A 17,373-nucleotide genomic window follows, 5' to 3' on the forward strand; every position below is an offset into this window, starting at 1 on the left:
CTGAAAAACTGCGTTAAACCCTACAACAACAACAACAACTACTCCAACTACTTCAGCAATAAATAGTCTTTTAAGTGCTAATATACTACTTTTCACCAACCAACCAACCAATCAATCAATCAATCAATGAAGCTTAGAGCAGTATAGCTTATAAGAGAGAAGCATCGGCTGGACCTTTCATTTTAATAACCAGAGCTTCAATAGAAAACTACAAAAGTGTTGGGCATCAATTGTGCATCACTATAGTAAATAAGCAAACTATGTGTAAATATTCCACCAAAAGGTTAAACCACGGGTCAGTTTGGATGGCCAACATTTACTAACGAGAAATATTGACCTCCAAAATATTCAAACATGCCCCACCACTTTACTGCCTGAAATGTTTGGTGAGTGAAAAGACTGTCACTTGCACAAAAAAACATGCAGCATAATAGTCTGTAGCCATTACTCTGGACTCCACTTGAGTATGTTTTTTCCCTTAGTAGAAAAGTATGTATGACAGGAGTTTGATTGCAAAGGACATTAACTTGGTAATCCTTATTTATTATGTACACTTGTACTTGCCCTAAAGGTCACCTGTATTAAGTAATCATCTTTTTATAACAGCTAGTTTACAAAGTCCTGTAAACCAAGGAATCGAAGAAGTCAACTACCATTACGCAACCATATACCTTCCAAAACCATTTACTAACTTCAAATACTTAGCTGCTGAAGAGAGATTTGACTGTACCACAATTTTTCACAGCATGAACATGAAGCACTGGCAATCAATGTCTATGTTGTTTGTTCTACTCATTAAATTCTAACAAACTGCACAGACCCAGATCCGCTACCACATTATGTGACAGCACATCAGGGTCTACGCAGTTTGAATTTGCATCTGAATACACAAGTATATGTGTGCGGTCAGAAAGGTACAAAACTTCTGATCACTTACGCTTAGTGGCTTTATTTAAAATATTAACCATAGACATAACTGCTATTCTTGGCTAGTTTCTTGACTCTGGGGAAAGACATGAAATGGTGAAAGCAGAAATAGCAACAACAAACAATGACATTTAGCAGTGTAGCAACTTACTGTGAATAGTGTGCTTCTGTGTGAAGCTCTATACAAGATGCACTGAAAATGAACAAAATGGATGAGATATTACTGCATACATCTAATATACTGTATATGGACTGCATATTTCATTTCATGCAGCATGATTAATGAGAAACATTGTATATCCAAGATCTTTCGAATGATTACTTTCCTGAACAGAAGTGTTCCCTCCTTATAATGCTTTTAATAGGAGACATAAATGGGACTTACATTATAAGTGAGGTTACATTATACTGGTGCTGTTTTAACAAGGCTTTACCATAACAATACCTAAAAATAAGGATATCTGAATTGCATATAGCACATTATAACTGGTCCTCAACAGCCAGGAATCAAAATGAAATAAATAAAGCTGCAATAGTACAATAAAATGTAACCAATTGAATGATCATTAGAGTGTACCCTCCCCACCAATGAGACGACCAAATGTATAATGTATCTTACTCAATGTCATGTAAATGCTTGGTTCAAACCAAAGTGATGTGTTTAAGCATCTGAGTAACACTAAGTGCTTTTATGGATTACATTCCCAGAATTTTTTCTGCGATGGACAATATCTACTGGTGGCATGGCCAATGAAGTACCAATAACGTAAAGGAAGTGTTGTGGAAAGAAACCTGAACAGCCTGGCAACAAACTGCATATTGTAAACTTATGAAGAAACAAACCTGAAACTAACTAGTGTATGAATGAAGGAACCATAATGCTATTGAATGGGTGCAGGTTCAAAATCAAACTATCAGATCTGCCAAGGTCGGCTACCATGATGCGTCTCTGAGCATGGTTCTAAATTACTATTCATGTTACTATGCCCATAAACTCCAAACCAAACCAAAACCAATTTCCTATGTAACTGAAAGGACATTGATAAGTAACTACTGTAATCATATAATGCTGAAACCTGACCTGACATTTTGAATTACACTAAAGTATCTACATAGGACAAAATTACACAATGAGTGGTTAAAACTAAGAATTAAATTTGTGGTGTCGGCAATGATAAATGCATGTTCTACCATCTTATGTCATATCTACAGTTAAAGCACTCACTGAAACAAGATACATTTGCCTTGATCATGTGTGTGTTTCTTGTGACCATGTGGACTTTTCAGGAGATACTTTTGTTTTCAGGGTTGAAAATTCAATCTCATGGTAGGTTGCAAATGAACAGATTAATGAAAGGAAGAATTGCCTATGAAAAAATTGTAAGGGTACTAAAAATTTAACCCTTGAGCCATGATACGAAATAATGTCTGAAACAAGATTTTTTCTTAAGTAGAAATTGAACCCAAGACCTCAAAATACATAATAAAACCAAAGATCTAAAAATATCTAATGAAACCCATGGCCTCCAAAATATCTAAGCAAACCCAAGGCTTCCAAACATCTAATCAAACCCAAGCCTTGAAACATCTGTGCAAACCCATGGCTTCCAAATATGTAATGAAAACAAATTCATTCAAATATCTAATCAAACCCCAGGCTTCCAAATATTTAATAAAACCCAAGGCCTCCAAATATCTAATCAAATCCAATGTCTCTAAATAGGCTATCAAAACCCAACACCTCCAAATGTCTAATCAATACCCAAGGCCTCCAAATATGTTATCAAAACCCAACACCTCCAAATATCTAATCAAACCAAGGCCTCCAAATATGCTATCAAAACAAAACACCTCCAAATAGCTAATCAAACTCAAGGCCTTCACATATCAAACCAAACCCATGGTCTCCAAATATCTAATCAAACCCAAGGCCTCCAAGTATCTAATCAAATCCAAAGCCTCCAAATATCTAATTAAAAACAAGGCCTCCAAATATCTAATTAAACACAAGGCCTCCAAATATCTAATTAAACACAAGGCCTCCAAATACCTAATTAAACCCAAGGCCTCCAAATATGTTATCAAAACCCAAACCACAAAGTCAACAAAGGCACCTAAACAACTTATAGTCATATCAGACAAGCAAGTAAAATACAGTCTGCCTAATAAATGAAGCCAAAGACTTTTTTGCACTGCATTCCAAATGTAACAACAAAAAGCAAAACTTGCAAGATCACTACAAAATGGCCCGAATAACTTGTAACTTGGCTGCTAAAATTTACAATGTATTTTAATTTGCTAGGAGATTTAAAGTGAAAAACTCTTGAATATACAATATTGTCTTTGCAATCAGATGTGACTTTTGAAAGCTGAATGTTCCATCAGTTCCTGTATATTATCTACATTCAAATGTTAAATGTGCTGCGTTACAAGAAGAAGGGATGGTGAAAAAGAAATTGGTGGATGGGTAAAAAAAATTAAATTCAGAAACAATGACTTTAGATATAAATTTTACAAGGTTTATGAAAATGTAATTTTTTAAAGTTGTAAATGATTTAAATATGGTACACTTGCATGGTATATAATTTAATGTAACTCATTTATATAAATGCAAATCTGCACCGAACAGGAAAGAAAATAGACTAAAAATTCTTTAAGAAGATACATTCAGCTTTCAATACTTTTTCCAAAAGAAAGTAAATGCAAAATAAAAATTCATACTTAAAGTAAGGTATGATATATATTAATGTCATCTTACATATAAGTACTTGTAAATACATCAAGATGCATTTTGTCATAACAAACTATTTCTACATGATGATATATGGCTGATACAAATTGCTGCAAATTATGGGATCATGGGTCACATGATCAGCAGTGGCCTGTGTAAACTCATGGGTCACATGATCAGCAGTGGCCTGTGTAAACATGGCATTACGAATCACATAATCCATTTCATATTCCCTTGTGAATGGTTGATTATGAGCTACGAGGGTTATGAATTATGTTAAAATGAAAAATTACTAATGATTTCAACAAATCTGACTTGCATTCCTTTTTTTCCTTTTTTGAAGTGTTGGTGCAACATCATAATACATACTTTTTATTAACAAATTTCTACAGAATATAACAGTAGCATGTCCGTTTCCTCTGTATGTAACAGTGTGCTAAAAGTAACGTTAAAGCCAACCAGGCAAACGAGTAGTATGAATAGCTGTATACCTACTATTTTGATGCAATTATTTAATTTATTATGGATATATTTAATTTACTAATCCATCCATCTAGCCATCCATCCATCAATCCATTCATTCTTTCATTCATTCGAAACACGCAGTTCACCTAACAAATTTAACTGAAAACATAAAAAACAATAAATCATAATTTCTCTACTGCAAACAAATTAATAAAATAAAGTTTTTAAGTAAGAGTACAATTGACATTTTAAAATGTTGCAAGATGAAAAATAAAATCATGGAGAACAACATCAACAGGGATTTCACACAAAAAATGGTCAGAACATTTTTAATGAAGCCATGCACGGGTAACTGGAGTTACCAGTACACTACAGAACATATTTAATGAAACATGCACAGGTAATTGGAGTTAACGGTACACAACAGAACATATTTAATGAAACATGCACAGGTATATGGAATTAATGGTAAACTACTGCAATGATAAGAGATAAGAGCAGAACACAATGATAAATCTACTCTGAAATAAAAACCAATTTATATTCCACTTACAAGTTTTAGTTTATTATATTTCACTTAAAATTAATGCACAAGTAAAATTTATAAAGGAATATAAAAAAAATTGGGTTAGTTTTTAATCTACATCTTTAATTTGCAGGAAAGTATTACATATCATTCTTGAGAAAGAAAATTCTTGCGATATACAAAATATAAAGGCAAAAAGTCAACATCCTTCAGCTCATACATTCTTCTTTCTCTCCATTGCAACTAAAGAGAGTTAAGCCAATATAAACCAGGTCTTGAATAGTTAATGAATCACACAAGTCATTTCAGAAACTGCTGCTGTGTAATCTTGGCTGTCATAAAATTTGACAACTATTCAACATGTCAATATATAAATATCAATCCGGATTTGGGAATCTTAATTTGAAATGCAGCCTTTAGACTGGTCAGGATATATTTTAGTAAAATTTGAAGTTGACTCAACTTTTTATGAACAATGCTTTATTTATTCACATTAATTAAAATACACAATTTGTAAATCAAATTATCAAAATTAAATTATAATTCAAGCCTATTTCTGTAGATATAGATGTTTGTTTTTAATTCTTTAAAAAATATATATTTATATTAGAACAAAGTGTGAAAAGTGGGCAACACTGACCTAATTTTGGTATGGTTCACTGACTAATAAGTGTAGGCAACATAAGATCCAAAATAGAGTGTAATAAACAGACAGCTTAAGAGAAGTCACTCAAACATGAAAATATGTCAAAGTGGCCTATTTTTGTTGTCTTGGTATGCCCAAATTACTCTTCCTGAGATAAACCCACATACCAATTTTCATTAGCACAGGTGAAACAGCATTAAAGATATTGAACGTGCAACCAATGAATGAATGAATGAATGGATGGATGAAAGAATGAATGTATACAAACAAAAATGTGCAAAAACTATATCACAATCCAAGTTTCAATGGCATGGGAGTAATAAACATTCAATAAATATTGTTACAATTTCAAGCATATGGATAGTGTACTCAAAAGAAATGAAAAAATTTCTCTGTACTAAATAAAACTCAATTAAATTAACTAATGGATAATATTCCAGTAACATGTCAGCTGAGAAAAAGCCTTATAGTTAGGATGGCATTTACATAATGCCACAAACTAGAAACTTTTATCCCTACTTTACCCAATAAACTATTACTAGCACTGCCAGATTAGGAGACCAACCCTACATGCTATACATAATTAATGTTATTCTATGAACCTCTAGACAATCTAACAGTGTACTATAAAGTTATGGGTATTAAATTAAATCCTTTTTTCATTCTACTGCACACTTCATTTTTTTTTAAAAACAAACAAAAAATCTTCAACTCCCTTTCTATCAAGCCTTTCCTTTATTTCGTAAAACATAAGAATAAGTCCAGGGCCTGCATGTCAAGGCCACAATCAAGTTATCACTGTAAAATGTATGAACTTGACCCCAAGACTAAAGGTTAAGCAAGCAAGTTGCAGAATCAATTGTCTTAATTTCATAATAATTCATCCAAAGTACGAAGAAAACCCATTATCAGGTTTAGAAAATCTAACCAAAAAAGAAAAAGTTGAACAAAACCTGAACTGAAGTTTTCTATGACTGTGACCTTGACCCTAAAGTCTTAAGGTCGAGCATGCTGCAGACTTAATTGTCTTAGCTACATAATGATTCATCCGAAGTATGAAGAAAATCCATAAAGAGGTTAAGGAAATACAAATTAATTTTTTAACCAAAACAGGATTAAAATTTTTGATGAGCTTGGCATAAGACCATGGGGTGAGATTGTGAAGTCAAGCAATTACCAAATTAGGACAAATAATATGAAAGATGCCTGGTCTACACAATGTTATCATTGTTACAGTATGTCACATCTACACGATTCTCTGGTGGAAATTTGCTTCTGACCTTGACCAGGGTTTTCGTGACCTTTAATTCATCAAACTTCCTCAGCTGATGATAATTAAACCACATGTTCTCCTCTTTTTACACTGTTCCAATAAAATATTCCTGCCATTTTCGAAAACTTTCTGACAAAACTGTTTTCCAATAACTAGATTTCCTGTAAAATGTGTTATGAATTGAAGGCCTCACATTCCAAGTTTGGTCATTTGGGAATTATGGTGATAGTGGTTAAGATTGAGTAACATTTTTTTGTTAAAAAAGCTCATTGTTCTGACCAGTGTTACAAAGGATTGTCCTAGGTCAGACAAATACTATACTTTGGCAAATATATGAGCAATTTCAGATCACAGGTTATAATACATGTATATATGATGATAAAATCTGACTAAATTTGTCACAATTTCATTTTGTGACTTATCAATAGTTCAAATTTCTCGCCCAATAACAATAGTGGACTATATGGTTACATCCAATTTAATGAATTTTACTTAAGTCATTAAGATACTCTTATGGCATTCCATAGTAACCTGCTTATGATTTTCTGGCATTGGTGCTCAAAACAAAAAATGGATTCATGCTTCATTTGAAGACAAATAAACGGGAGGCAAATAAAATATACAACCAAAGTGGTTAATAAAAACGAAACACAGGTCAAAATGTTGGACAGTCTCATGCTTCAGCAGTGTAATGATTCAAGACAACAATTTATATCACTGTTCAATAACAAGCTTTCCAAACACGTGCCTGAAAAATAGGCCATGTTATGAAGTTCAAGATATCTGAATCCTGGAGAAACTGGCAAACTCAGATTTTATACTGACCTTACATCAGCAGGGTAGAAACTTACTGTTAGCTATCGTTCAACCATCAAATTTTATCACTGTTCAGACAATAGTCCCTGGACAATATATGTATACATGCTTAGTTTTAGACACATCAAAAAGTACTGGAATATGAAAGTGAGTGACTTGGGGGCAAATTAGGAATTTGCAAAAAGTCTCCATGTGAAAACAGATTTCCTTAATTTTAATGTTTAAATCCTTTAACAAGAGATGTAAACCTCTACCTTAAATCTATCCCATAAAGGTTAAGACAGTTATCCATTAATAGATACATATGCATGCATGGTGTGAACAAACAAGAAATTACACTGCTCCCTCAATTTAGCACACCTGGATAACTTGTGAACCCACTTATACGTAGTTGTGGAACACATTTAATTTCTTAAAGAAAAGGCAAAAATTAGAATACAATTTGCTAAACATAAAATAGCAGATAAAAAATGATACATGAAGGCTCTTTAATTGTCATAAAACTTGCAAATGTTAACAAGAAATCAAATATTTTAAAAAGAATTCTATGTCAAACAAGTTTTCTCAATAAAAAACATTAAATGATGAAATATTGTTCAAAAAGTATTGATAAATGCCTAAGCAACAATGTCTAAAATAAATACCAACTAAATAAGTCTTGTTAAGAGAAATTTGTTTTAATTTGTTATCTCTGAACTGGTTTTCAATGTAATAATCATAAACTGTAATATGCCTTGTCTATCCAAATGTAAAAATCAACTGTCACTGCCTGCAAGTACTTCCATGAGAACACATTTATATCCTTAAGTCTATGATTATGCTGGTACATTTTCATAAATGTTGAAATCTTAACAGTCATTCAAAATGACAGAAGCTAATTAACAGAAAAGTTGTCTCAAGCTAACTGCAGCACATAACTGATTTCAACATGACAGTAACAAACAAGTGTAGATCAGTTTTCTTTCTTGTTCAATTCAGGCACTGATGAAACAGCTCCAAAGGTTTTGCCCATGTCTAAGCTGTGGACTGTTCTTCAAAACTTGCAGTGATACATTCAAAAATAACTTGCAAGTTTTAATAATATGTATAAATTTCTGATTTTTATTGTTTATTCTGTTCATATTTATTTCCTCATTTCAGGGTGTTCTGGAGCAATGCAACTGCTGCATGATGTGTTTATTAATACAAAAGACATAGTCATTGCCATCAACCAAGAAGTGGTGTTATTTAAACAGCCATCTTAAGGAATTAATCAGTGCAAACATACTGATGACTTTGGCTTTGATGAGTTATCAGTGTATGAAACTTCAGTTTGCTGGTGTTTGCTTATAATGGATACACAGTCTGATTATAAAAGGGAAGCACTCCAACTTTACTGATACACAAATTTGATGGTACTGCTTGCCAACTTATTTATATTAAAAGCCATGAATTTATTAAGTTTATCTGACTTCTTAAGAACAAGCATCCATTAATATTAAAATCCATTAGAAGAACATCCAAGTAGGGCTTAGGAGATTACAATTCTGGTGTATCAATGAAAATTGCAAGCACTGCCCCCTCCCATGCCAAACTCAAAATACTGCACCCTCACTTATGCTGCAGCTGATTATATAGACCCCAATGCCCACAAGTTATTGAGGGAGAGGTGTAATAACAATATTAGTCTTTGAAATAGAATGATTAATAATTTAGGGTACAGCAGAGAAACCTGTAATTGCTCATCCTCAAGACTCAAAAAGTATTCATCTGAAATTTACAGGACAAGCAGTTGATAAAGTAATGGATTATCATCTCAAAGGTGTTTTAATATCTTACGGTGGACATAACATCATTATCTCAATGAATGACTAAACAAAAATATCTCATTTATTTTCTTCACAGGTAAAAAGTGCCAATAAAGTAGATTCCTCATTTTGTCTTGATATGCAGTGAGGCTTTTAAAAGACAATATTTTTTAACAAGTTCTAAGCTGTTTAGTTTACAGGCCAAAAAGAACCTTCATGATGTGTAACTAAGCAAGTCATCTGGACATCGAGAAATATTCAAGTTACCAATCTGTGTCTAATGCATTCTGCTGGGCATCTTTATCATTGTATGGTAATGAATGATTTCACAAATTTTTGAAAATAAACTGTAATGAACTATTCAATGCACTTAATAATGAAGAGTGTTATCAAGTAAATTGAACCAGGGATCTCTGTTGTTCCATTAGCTCAGAATAAATGAGTGTTATATCAGACAAACTATGCTTGTTGTACCTGTAACATGACATACACCTATACTACACCGTGGTTATAAATTCAGGCTCCTGTGGTCTGCAAGTGGCCTCAGCCCCTGTTAATAATAGCCAATACATCATGTTGGTTAGTCAGTGATATACATGCATATACATTTTTAGGTGGGGCATCTCATTAGGAATAGGGGCAATTTTTTTTTTTAATGATTGGCTCCATCACTGATCTTTACATTCATGATTTGTACCCCAAAAAATGACACTCCAGTCATCTCAGTTATGACCCCCTTGAATATCCATACATATGGGATATGCAAAATTTTGTTTCAAGTGGGAAGCTATGCATGTTATTCCATTACATAACTACATTCAGCAGAATCCTAATATAACACAGCAGCTGGGGTCCATAACTGCCAAACATGTTATAGTAAGAATGATCAACGACAACAACAAAAATACATATATGTAAGAGTAATAGTGGGTGGGGCAATACACAAAATGCCAGTCAAATGTGAAGTAATAATTTAAATGTTTGTCAAATTATTAACAATTAGGATTAGGACCAGTTTTAAGCTTGATGAAAATTAATCTTTGCTGTGTACTAAAATGAATTATGATCTTTACGTTATGGACACTTTAAACTTAAATGAATATTTTTATCTGTCAGTTTTACCTGTTTTGAGTAGTGTCAATAAACACAGTACATATTGTATACACGACAATGAATCTGGAGTTATGACATTACCAAGTTTTATTTAAATTTGTGTTAGTGGGGCTAGTCTGTAGTGCTGGCATATAAAAATCATACTTAATAATGTAACAAGAAAAGCAGTCTAAAATATAAAATCAAATTATAATATAAATTCAACACCTGATAATAAAACAGATTAACTTGTGAGAACAAAAATAACAATACACATACAGTTAGACCTAAAAGAACCTTGCAATCTATATCAATCTACCAATTCATGGAAACTACTATATACGAATTAATGCCTTCGATGATGACAAGCATGGAGCTAAACTGAACAAAATAAAAATGACAACTCTAAAGCTGCACTAAGAAATAAGTAACTGTTGTGAAAATGTTATCAACACTGAATGCTGGCTTTGTTAGTGCAGTTTACATCTTATTTTAGTATGCCTGGAGAGGAATTTCATCAATGCTATAAACAGTATAAATATATTTTAGTATGCCTGGAGAGGAATTACATCAGTGCTATAAATAGAACAAATATATTTGATTATGCCTGGAGAGGAATTACATCAATGCTATAAATAGTATAAATATATTTTAGTATGCCTGGACAGGAATTATAGTAGTCTGAATTCATTATGCAGAAAACAATGGTAAGAATTCTTTAATGAAATTATCAAAAACTGTATTAAAAACTGAAACCTGAAGAACCTTGATTTAATATAAGAAAGAAAAATATTTTACATCCCCCCACAATCCTAAAACAACAGGATGTTAGTGTATGATGAATCAGAAAAATGTAAACATGGTGAATTCACTTTTAATCTTGGAGTACCAGTGTTGACAGATCTTGCACCATCTATACTCGTTCATAAGAGGAATCCAACTGCAAACTGTAATGCTCTGGCAGTTCACAGTCTATGCAGTTTGTTAGGAATAATTAGTAGAATAAACAACAAAGACCCGATCGGCTGGCACATCATGCCTCAGCAGATCAGGATCTTTGCTATTTGCAGTTTGTCTCTACTTATTAGTGAGTATATATGGTAACTGCTACAGCAATGAGTAGCCAATTATGATCCTTCTGTAAAGACTCAGGATTCCTATTCCCAATAAAGGCATGGCAACTGATCTACATAACTCCAAATATTATTAACTATTATTATTTTTGAATATATGGATACACTAAGAAAAAACTGAATTCACAATACATCAGGAAATTCCAGAGAAAATATGTGGCGTGGTAGTCCAGACTTCACATGCTAAATATGGTGCATTCAAGAGTTGTGATAAAATGAAAAATCAAAATTCATAAGACCCAAAACCTTGCATGTGCTATATATATATATATATATATATATATATATATATATATATATATATCTAATAACTTCCATACAGAAGATTACGTATAATAACCCATAAATATAGGAAAAGATTACAATATAACTCCTAAATATAGGAAGATAATGAAATAATAACTTGTGTCACAAATGGTACTATCAGGATATTGAGCTAATATGTGCCTATTTTTTAAAAGCCATTGATGTATATTATCCAGCTTAAAATATTTTCACATCCATTTTTTCTTTATATTAATTCCTGTGAATGAAAAAGAACAAAGGTATGTATATAGTGTCAATTTTGAATTGTCTATCAAATTCTTAACTAATGCAGAAGTCTTGTTAATTTGAACTAATTATTTTAAAAAACTATTTTTCCTTTAAATTTCTTCCTTTGACTGTAGTTTTGTTCTAATCATCTCTTTTGTATCTAGTTAAACGAAGTGGAAATCATTATATTACACCCTTAATATAATGCTAGCCAAGTAAACCTTATAATCAGACTACCTTATACTGAAATTCATGAGACAGTAAGTACTTCCTTATTATAATGCTGACTAAAGAGCCACAGGATATACCGTCTTATGGAGAAACCACCTCTTAATGAAGTACGCTATACATATAATTTTACTACCACTTTGTGAAATAGGATCCATGACTATACTTGATTTATAAAAGGGTGCATGTTACAAAGATGAATTTTACAGTGAGAGAGAGCTGAACAGTTTGGTATTTAATGATATTTTTCACAAATGCTTTTCATTACTAAAATCACAATTGAATTTCTACTATTTAAGAGTCTTAAAATATAGTTTAATACCACAAAGAGAATCTTCAAAAAAAAAAAAACCCAATGATATAAGTACGTGTAATTGTATTCATGATGTTAGTGCAAATTTCAAACAAAGCACATAGGTACATCCTTCACCAAATGATTTATCTTCCCCTATCACTTTTTCCAACATGCAACCCCACCCTACCACATGGAAATTACACCTTGGACCAATACATAGGTGCAAAAATGCAAAACACAGTGATATGTGCCACCACCAGCTAAAACTGGGTGCTGTTTCAATGGAGCTATACCTTGTTCCAAAGTAGTCCCCAACTCCATATGGGTAAATTGAGAGTCATCAGGAAGTAAGGTATCAAGCAAATCATCATCAGAATTCAAGTCTGATTCCCCTGATTCATCTCCTGTAACAGGCATACACATATCATGCAAGATATTGGATTAGTTTGAAACATCTATAAACCTTATCATGCCAACTGACCAGTCAGATTTATTGCCCAAATTGTGCATTTATTTTCTTAGACACACACACATGCAGATGCATATGCACACACAAACACACACATCTTCCACAAGCATGAGGAAGTTCATCAAGTCACATGCAATGTAAAACAAAACTGTCAAGGATTCGCATTTAGTCATTGACATACTGAGTGTCATTCAAACAACTTCCACATGGCTTTGTGAAATCTCCACAATTCTCCACAATGCAAAGGAAAAAATAATGTAGCTTTTCTTGTAATGCCAGAATGTGGTTTTTTGTAAATATTGCAAAAGTGATTTCAATGGAAGATGAGATGACAGTCATGTTTCAAAAGCCCACAGCTGAGCTCATTGATTGTTACACACCTCCTGTCAGCATCTGCTTACAAAATGATGTTCACTGATATTCATTTATGCCGTCAATTTAATTTTTATTTAGATATTGTGGAAAGTGTGTGTAAACTAATTTGTAGATAGGAAGAGGTGTCTATTTAGTTTTGCATCGATAAGATGTTATCAATGTCTCTTCTATTGGTAATAGATCTTGTAAGCATTTGACCTGCTTCTTGTTAGGTTGAGATATCATACAGCCCTATCCTGCCTTAGATGAAAACTGCAGGCTACTTGTTCTAGATACAAATGAAAACTGCAGACTAAATGGGCTACAGATTCTAGATACAACTGAAAACTGCAGTCTAAATGGGCTACAGATTCTAGATACAACTAAAAACTGCTAACTGGGCTACTAGAACTAGATATGACTGAAAATAAATGACTTATTAAAATACCACGATTAGACACAACTGAAAACTGCACACTAACTGGGCTACAGATTCTAGATACAACTGAAAACTGCTAACTGGGTTACGAGGATTAGATATGACTGAAAATAAACGACTTACAATCTCAAGAAATGCAAAATTTAACATTTTTTCTGGGGATTTATGACATAGTATTAACCTGACCCTGCTGAAAAGTTCTTTTTCAAAACAAAAAAAATTACAGAACACATTAAACATGGGAAAGAACAAAATACAAGCAAACAATTGTAAAAGTAAATCTTGATAAATAATTAATAAAACACCAAGCATTTTCAAAAAGTTCATATTTCATAATAAAGAAATAATGAAAGTGAACTGCATACAAAATAGAACATTACTGGTTACAATCACAACATGGAAATACCAATATATTTTCCATATTTTCTTTATGTATTTGGACAACTGTAACATGAACACAAATATTTTTTCTATTAAGGACATGAACATGTTTTGGCTAAAATAATTTGTATTGCCTTGTCATTTTTATTTTATACTAACGAGGCATCATTAGAAGATTTTTTATGAAAACCAATGTTGATATAACCTTCTAATCATAAGAAGCAATAACAAAGATTTTCAAACTGGCCATACTGAATATGAGATTGACATCATTTTCATTTAGGACCAACTATACACCAGAAGATGCCTTCTGGTGAAAACCCATGCCCAGTACGACTTTCTGCTTAGGATGAGTAATGATAACATCTTCAAGATAGCTGCTGTAGTGGCTGTACTGAATGTCAGATTGGCAACATTTTCATTATGAATATTAAATTAGTCTTTTGGTGAAAACCATATCAATTCAACCATCCAACAGGGAGGTGTAGTAGTAAAAATATTTTCTAGATGGCCAACGAAAGATCGTAAGAAATCTTTTATATAAACCCTATTTCAATATGATCATCTGTCCAGGAGTAGCAATAATAAGACTTCAAAGATGGCTGTTCAAAGATGGTTGCCATGTTGGATTGATGGCAATATCATTTAGGCCTAACTAGATATCTTTTAGTGAAAACTTGAGTTGATACAATCATCTGTTCAGGGTAAGAAGCGATAACAGAATTTTCAAGATGTCCACCATATCAAAAACTTCACTATTTTCATTTAGGACCAACTAGACATTATAATAAGTCTTTAAGTGAAGATTGCCTATCAGTATGTTATTCTGTTTAGAGGTATTATTGACAAAAAGATTTTTAAAATGTCACATTGTAAGTAAGAGGGGGACATTTTTTATTTATGACCAACTAGACCTGTGTCTAAAGTTGCTAGCAATCCTCTTGGTAGGGTAAGAAGAACAGTGAAAACAAATTTGCGCTAATGGCTAAACAATAGCCTAATACAAAACATATACTTATTCCATGCAATTCTGTATATTGTTATGAATTTAAGAGTAGTGTAAATTAGTTTACTATTAGTGTTGTGTAAGTTTTGATAATGATCAGCACAAACTGGGGTGGTCGTGTTGGTGGTGATTCATTGATTCTGTTAGTAATATTTAGAACCCTCTCTCCAGCTACCAAAATAAACTACTGCTTTAAAAATCAGGAAAGTTACATTAAAGATTCATTGCATCATATTTTTCTCCTCCACTTGTTTTATTTAATGACACAATCTGCAACCAATCTGAGGTATATGTATGCATATTTTCATGGTAACAGATGACGGTAAAAGATTAAAACATGGCAGATTATTTTGCTTAAAATGTGAAGTATTTTTCAAAACTTGTATTTTTGAAAACTTGTATTTTATTGTGGACAGAAATAAGCTAGACAAAACTAAGCTAGTAATGACTGTATTATTCTTTAAATTACATGTTCCTGTGATCACTTTCCTGTGTTACTTGAGAATTTTCTTTATTTCACTTATAAACAATGAAAGAAGTATTTTTGTGTTGATGGAGAGATAGAAAAAGATTTCTTATAAATCCGAAAACAAGCAGAAAATATGGTTATCGATTTCAGAAAAATAAATGAAGCAAACTCGAAACAAGAATTTCAAAATAAATTCAACGATCAAAATAGCTAACAATTATCTCTCAAGTGTGGAAATATACCATGCAATTTTCCAAAGTGACAACAATTTTCCAGGTCAAAATATTGGTAAAAACACATCTGAAGTCAAGATTAGACTGTGCAGACATAAAACTATGAAAATGTTAGTAATATAAGAAATTATCAGCAAGATGCTACAACATCCTATCTCAAAGTCTGTATCATGCAGATTGCTACAACATCCTATCTCATGAGTCTGTATTATGCAAAATGCTACAACATCCTATCTCATGAGTCTGTATTATGTATTTTTACAGATTCTACATGTCAGTCATAATACATTTAAGCTATAGATGAAAATATTCTGCATGTCAGTCATAATACAATTATTCTATAGATGAAAATATTCTACATGTCAGTCATAATACAATTATTCTATAGATGAAGATATTCTACATGTCAGTCATAATACAATTATTCTATAATGAAGATATTCTACACGTCAGTCATAATAGATTATTCTATAGATGAAGATATTCTACATGTCAGTCATAATAGATTATTCTATACATGAAGATATTCTATGTCAGTCATAATACGATCAAGCTATAGATGAAGATATTCTACATGTCAGTCATAATACTAGTATTCAATAGATGAAAATATTCTACATGTCAGTCATAAGTCGATTAAGCTACAGATGAAGATATTCTATGTCAGTCATAATACGATCAAGCTATAGATGAAGATATTCTACATGTCAGTCATAATACAATTATTCTATAGATGAAGATATTCTATATGTCAGTCATAATACAATTATTCTATAATGAAGATACTCTACATGTCAGTCATAATAGATTATTCTACAGATGAAGATATTCTATGTCAGTCATAATACGATCAAGCTATAGATGAAGATATTCTACATGTCAGTCATAATACAATTATTCTATAGATGAAGATATTCTACATGTCGGTCATAATACTAGTATTCTATAGATGAAGATATCTACATGTCAGTCATAATACAATTATTCAATAGATGAAAATATTCTACATGTCAGTCATAATACAATTATTCTATAGATGAAGATATTCTAAATGTCAGTCATAATACGATTATTCTATAGATGAAAATATTCTATACATCAGTCATAATACAATTATTCAATAGATGAAAATATTCTACATGTCAGTCATAATACGATTAAGCTAGAGATGAAAATATTCTACATGTCAGTCATAATATGATATCCAATAGATGAAGATATTCCACGTCAGTCATAATACGATCAAACTATTGATGAAAATATTCTACACGTCAGTCATAATTCGATTAAGCTACAGATGAAAATATTCTACATGTCAGTCATAATATGATTAAGCTAGAGATGAAAATATTCTACATGTCAGTCATAATAGATTATTCTATAGATGAAGATATTCTACATGTCAGTCATAATATGATTATTCTATAGATGAAGATATTCCACGTCAGTCATACGATTAAGCTATAGATGAAAATATTCTACACGTCAGTCATAATTCAATTAAGCTACAGATGAAAGTATTCTACATGTCAGTCATAATACGATTAAGCTAGAGATGAAAATATTCTA

General features: G+C 32.0%; 1 protein-coding gene across 1 annotated transcript in view; it reads right to left on the minus strand.

The window, feature by feature from the left end:
• LOC149807878 (uncharacterized) overlaps positions 1-17,373 on the minus strand; it is a 137,749-nt gene that overhangs the window by 20,135 nt on the left and 100,241 nt on the right. The window contains exon 27 of the mRNA XM_089962126.1: positions 12,747-12,857. Coding sequence (XP_089818252.1) covers positions 12,747-12,857 — 111 coding nt within the window. The remainder of the gene's footprint in view (positions 1-12,746; positions 12,858-17,373) is intronic.

This window comes from Sinohyriopsis cumingii, chromosome 1 (assembly GCF_028554795.1).
Source record: "Sinohyriopsis cumingii isolate HCF-2022 chromosome 1, ASM2855479v2, whole genome shotgun sequence".
Taxonomy (NCBI): domain Eukaryota; kingdom Metazoa; phylum Mollusca; class Bivalvia; order Unionida; family Unionidae; genus Sinohyriopsis; species Sinohyriopsis cumingii.